Source organism: Cibotium barometz, chromosome 59 (assembly GCF_041138505.1).
Source record: "Cibotium barometz isolate CiBa-2024 chromosome 59, ASM4113850v1, whole genome shotgun sequence".
In the NCBI taxonomy this organism is placed as follows: Eukaryota; Viridiplantae; Streptophyta; class Polypodiopsida; order Cyatheales; family Cibotiaceae; genus Cibotium; species Cibotium barometz.
The window spans coordinates 3,577,224-3,583,113 of NC_141104.1; the positions used below are offsets into that span (position 1 = coordinate 3,577,224).

Consider the following 5,890-nt stretch of genomic DNA (forward strand, 5'->3'; position numbering starts at 1 on the left):
TACTCTATCTTTTGTAGCATGCACTTAGTGAGAGAAGAGCACTTCCTTTATCTTTTGTAGCATGCACAAGTAGTGAGAGAATAACACTTATTAAAAAAATAACATGTAATTTTTTATCCAGACTCCTCAAATTGAAAATGGTGGTATGTAATTCAAGTTGCTCCTTGCACAGCAAACAATTTTTGAAAGGTAGAGACTTGGAGGAGAAAATTATTACTACAAAATCTCCAAGGGAAGAAGTAGATCATATCCATGATAATAATGAAGAAATTCACAATGATGTTGAACATCACGATGATGATGATGCATCATCAACTTCCATTAAATCAACTAATAGTATCTCCGTAGATCCCTCTATGGATGCTAATGAATTACCTTTTAATCATATGTTGGCCCCCCGATCGAAGATGTAGGGAATACAGAGACAACATCAGAAATTAATCTCTTCGGAGCAATGGATATTGTGGAAGATAAACGGTCATTAAGTTTATGTAAAAATCAATCATCGTTAATGATTTTTTCTCAAAAAATAGATGTCAAAATAGTTTTTAATTTTTCAGTTATATCGATGCAAATATCATCGGTTTTACTAAGGTACATACTAACACATATATTGACACTATGACCAATGTATATATCGATGCAGACACCGACGAGGACGGGGGCTACTGGTTAAAGAGCTCGTGGGATTGTTACGATAACGTGCATACATAAATGTCTCTCCATTATAATTAGCTTTCCCTACTTGCTGCTCTCCCTCCATCCACCAACAATGGTTCCCGCTGCCGTCGCTCCAGCTGCTCACGCGAGTGGCGTGAAAGCAATGTTAGACGCCGGCTTGACGGAGGTACCCGAATCCTACGTGAGGCCTGCGGACGAGCGCCCTGTCTTCGACAAAGTCCGTAGCTGTTGATTCTCTTTCCCAAGTACAACGTCGACTGCCGAACGTTTTTCTTCTTGTCAGGTGGTCAATCATGGGATCTGTATATTCTAGCTATGCTGGCGAGGCCCTAATCGTATCACACGCATGACCTGCGCCTGCAGAGAGGAGCTTCTCGAGTATCAAGTCGGACTCGACAAGCTCGCCGCACTTCTCTACCGGGCAATCTTCGAAAGCCTCGGACTGAGCAAGGAGCACGTGCGAAGCGGAGAGCTGCCGGGGCTGGAGCGCCTGGTTCTGGTGTGCAACTTCTACCCTCCGTGTCCCGATCCTAGCGTTGTGTTCGGACAGAGCGCCCACTCCGACCTCAACAGCCTCACCCTCCTCCTCCCTGACGCCGTCCCCGGACTCCAAGTCCGCAAGGGCGACTTCTGGGTGGCCGTCAAACCCATCCCCAACGCATTCGTCATCAATATAGGAGACCAGATCGAGGTAAACCCCTCCTCTCTTGTACCAGCTCTAGCTCGTAAATAGAAGCGCTAATCCTCTGTGCGTGCAGATCATGACCAACGCTAAGTACAAAAGCGTAGAACACAGAGTCGTCGTTAACAAAGACAAGCCCAGAATCTCCCTCGCCGGTCTATTCGGTCCTTGCGAGGATGTGAAAGTGAGCCCTCTCCCCGCTCTCTCCAGTGAAGTTAATCCACCCTTCTTCAGAGAAGTTGAGTTCAGCGAGTATCTGCTGAACTACTATGTCAAAGGACTGCCGCTCTACAAGACCACCTTGAACTACGCGGGCGGCAAGTACCCCGAGAAACCGTCGGTCTCCTAGTCTGCTGCCCATTATATTAGGTGCATGGTGTGACAATTAGAAAAGTTGTGTTCAAAGATTTTTTTCCCTCTCTATGTAATAATCTCACATCCCCTGTATGTTGAAAAGTTTTTTACCGGTTTGTAATACTCTTTCAATAAGTTTCACAATATATTGCACGGCTAACTGCTTTCAGGGACAGTTTGATTTCATACCCTCACTGTAAACCTTGTTTTTTCAAGGCCAATTGCGATGGTTATTGCAGTAGAGCTCTCAAATAACCAGAAATGGAGTGTCCCTTACTGAGTCTATAACGAGGTCCCAACTAGGCCCTTACGTTAATAACACAATCCGAAATCCCTGTTGTAATTGCTTCAATGGCACTCTGTTCATCCTAATTAGTATTGCGTTGGGTGCCTTCATCCAACCACCCCACATCTACCGTTTTTGCATGTCCTAGAAGAAACTCTAGCATAGTGATCATTTCTTGCTCATGCAAGAAATAACATTTAGCCATGTGACAAATTCTAATTAGAAACTAACAATTTCCATGTGATTTCCATTAACACATTTTGACCAAAGCATTAGAGTAGGTGAATTCAGGTTTATGATGAACTCCCAATGTTATAAGAAAGCATGATATGGTTGGCTCTAGTACCAATTAAAGCACACGGAAAGTGCTTAAGACCATTATGTTGAAGTGCACAAGGTCATTATGAGTAGACCAGTGCCGCCCAAAATGTAGATGGTTTTATAACTTATGGTCCATCTTTAGTTTACATCATAGTAGGGCTGCAAGAAGAAGCCTGCTTTCAAGCCTTTTCTTCACACTCTAGCCTATTGATGCTCTTGTTGTTCAACCATTTTTTGTGATGAGAGCAACTTTCAAAGCTGGTTGCAACTGATCATATCTAGTATGTTTCACATGGCCTAAGGTCTTTTGGTTGAGCCCTCTAGAGTATCCAAGGACCTTGTTCTCCAATTGTGTTCTGTACCTTGAACACTGTACATCAAACCTGCTAATTGCTTGGTAGTCCTAGATTTATTACCCTTGCCTTATTCTTTTTCTTTGCGTCTATCCTTCTTGATATCTGTGGACGCAATCATTTTATTGAAAAGGTATAGGTAGAATGCTTGGTATCCTCTCATAGACTTTTTGTCATATTGTTGAGATGTGATTTCCTTTTGTCAAGATATGTGATGTCCTTTTTTCAAGGTATGTGACAGCATATTATATGACAATGTTATGCGTGGCTATGTTACTCTCATAGACTTTTTAATCTCATGAACCCACAGACATTTTTTGGATTGATGATGTCACTCAACCAACATTTTATGATAGTGTATGTGATATGATTTTGTCTATTAGTATTTTCTATGCTTGGCTAGTATATGGCTATGTTGCGATGATAAATTTATCGTAGAATTTGTGGTTATGGTGTGATGTGCATATGATACTTTGAGTATGCACTAGTGATGTAATGTGGCTATTCAAGAGACCTTGCTGTGTGTAGTGATGTTTGGTGTTTGTAAGTTAGCAAATTTCTAATGCTATGTGTGTCAGTCTTTTTTTAAAAGTATAAATTGAGTTTCTTTTGCAGATGGTTGGTTTTCACCTCCACTATGGAAGGGGAATTTGTTATTGGCATATTTGCTAACATGTTGTAGGTTGATGATATCATTTTGTTAACACTTCATGATAATATATGTGATAAAATTTTACAAAACTACATTTTATATGCTTTCCTTTCATTGATGGTAAATTTGTCATAGAGTGCGAGTCTAGGCTATGATGTGGCTTTCTTGTGGTGACCAATTTAGCATAGAATTTGTGCCTATGGTGTGGTGTGGCAATGAAGTGAAATTAAATATGATTTCTCCAATCACAATGATCAGTGCTATTTCATATGGATATGTATAGCTATATTAATACTGTTGTTAAATAATTGATAATCTCGAATATGTATAAATACTAATATATGGAAAAGAAACTCACTAAAATTAATCAAAAGCTCACAAGAATGGAAAATATTATAATTGGGGTTTGTGAGGACAAATAAGCCCACTAAAATTGCAAACAATCTCACCATAGAAAGCTAACCAAAAATATGTACCCATTCAGAACGAAGCTGCGCACTTGAAAGGCTATCCCATGAGTGGCCAACACTTCGCATAGGATTCGATAACAATCCGAACCACTGTTGTCTACTTACGCTAAACGCGTGACCCATGAGTGGCCAACACTTCGCGTAGGATTTGATAAAAATGATTGAGTAGGAAAGGGATAGCGTAAAATTTGCACCCCTTCTAGAGATGGAAGACTTTGAGAATTGAATGCATATCCTTGCTACCTTGGACATCCTTCAAAGATGCACAGGATCGTTTGTGAGACGATAGATGATAGGCAAGAAAACACGTCTCTCTACACACTGCAAATTTTCATGAAGTTACTAGTCATGAAACCAGCAATTATGATAAGGAAGAACCATTATGAGAGAACCATCCATGTAGAACTTGTGAACTCGATCAGTTCCCCGAGGAAGAGGCATATGTCTTCCCTATTAACTTAGAGGTGATCGGTTGAAATATGTATGGTGCACATGCATACTTCATCCAATGCCTCCTTGGTCCTCACAATACCCTCCAAACCAAAGGAACCTTTTGATCCCCTATCTGAACCCAAAAATCTTGGCCGCTCTATGCGCAAGGCACATAACGAAAAGATAGTGCTTGTAGAAAAGGAAGCTAAAAATTTGGTAAACGAAGAAAGCGTAGATGCCGAGGAGACTAAACAAGCCCCTAAACACTTCAGAACCTTTAAGATGGACGATTGATTTATACAATATGACTCAGGCCAAAGAACTCATGTGATGGAGAGCTAGGGACTGCTTATGATGGTCCAACCAAGGTTAAAGAAATTAACTTAGCAGCTCGGGACGAAGATTTGAGACCTATCGACATAGGGGATGACCTCTAGGTCGAAGAAGATAAATATTTGGTCGCTTTTCTTACACTTCCTTGCCAGCAGCCTAACCATTGACCTCAACAAAGACCACACAAGGTGGCTCATTAAAAAGAATGCCCCCTACCAATTGATTGTGGGATAACTCTATAAGCAAGGGAAGGACAAAGTCATAAAATGTGATCATGTCTGCAAAGACATATATGTCTCCCTTTTAGCGCAGGTCCACTCCACTAGTACTGAAGGACACTTTGTAGTAGATATTACTGCTTTCAAAGTCCTCACAGTAGGGCTATGGTGGCTCCTCCTCTCCGACGGCCTTATGGCGGCAAGCATCAACATCTAGGGCCTCCGTGTCTGTTCCAGCTATGGCGTGGTGGGGAGCAGGCTCCTGTTGTCTGGGTGTTAGGGTGATGACGATTGGGTTCGAGAAGGGTGAGGTGGAGGTAGAGGGGTGGGAATAGCGTTGGCACCCTTAAAATAGATGGGTGGGGGGAGTTCGGTCTAGCCTGTAGCATGATGTATAACCTTGGTGAGCAGTGAGACTGTCGTGAGCTTGCCATGTGGGTTTGTGCAAACCATGTGGAGATCCTTGTGTAAATATTCAGCCCAGTTCATTGGCACTTCTTGTTGGAAATGGTCGAGGGTAGAGAGATGGCATGGATTGAAATGATTGAGTGATGAGGAGGAAAGATAGGACGCAGGTGGGCATGACAAGCACCTGCTGGGAGATATTTTGGCACTCAACCCCGTGTTTGGTGGTGGATCCCTGGTATTTGCCATAGATGTGGCTCACGATGTTGGTGAGGTAGACGTACGGTTGTTCCATGCAAGAGAGATGGAGTGCCTCCCAAATGAGGTCTAGACGCAAGTGGATTATCTGGGGGTGGTGTCTGGGGGTGGCCCTTGTTGTACAGACTTTCCCTGTAGCCTCATTGAAATCATGTCTCTATGAAGATCAAGAAATTGCGCTTTCCTCACACACTGACTATGTGGCGCTCTTTACTTCTTGAATTGCTTGGTAGCCACACTACTTACAGCCCTCTCCAGGCTAAAAAGCTCTTATCCCATGGTAGCTACACGCTTAATGTGGTTACTCCCAACCTTCAAAAAGCTTGCTTTCATGGGGAAGAGAGAACAACGCATTCCTTTGTGTCTTGTGTTTATTCAACAACAACACACACACACACACATAGAGCTTGCTTCTGGTGTGTGTGTTGAACCAAATACACACACA

At 42.3% G+C, this 5,890-nt stretch overlaps 1 protein-coding gene across 1 annotated transcript; it reads left to right on the top strand.

Moving 5' to 3' along the window:
• Positions 1 to 772: 772 nt before the first annotated feature.
• On the top strand, positions 773 to 1,759 carry LOC147605390 (jasmonate-induced oxygenase 2-like). Its single transcript, XM_086793311.1, has 3 exons — positions 773 to 898; positions 995 to 1,372; positions 1,440 to 1,759. Exons 1-3 carry the CDS (start codon positions 773 to 775, stop codon positions 1,710 to 1,712), a joined length of 777 nt encoding a protein of 258 aa, XP_086649437.1. The 3' UTR covers positions 1,713 to 1,759.
• The last annotated feature ends 4,131 nt before the right edge of the window (positions 1,760 to 5,890 follow it).

What these genes read in the sequence shown, in the direction of transcription:
- LOC147605390 (XM_086793311.1), top strand. Translation starts at nt 773, where the DNA reads ATGGTTCCCGCTGCCGTCGCTCCAGCTGCTCACGCGAGTGGCGTGAAA. An exon ending in AGCGCCCTGTCTTCGACAAA is followed by an intron (nt 899 to 994) that starts GTCCGTAGCTGT and finishes TGTATATTCTAG; the next exon opens with CTATGCTGGCGAGGCCCTAA. An exon ending in ATATAGGAGACCAGATCGAG is followed by an intron (nt 1,373 to 1,439) that starts GTAAACCCCTCC and finishes CTGTGCGTGCAG; the next exon opens with ATCATGACCAACGCTAAGTA.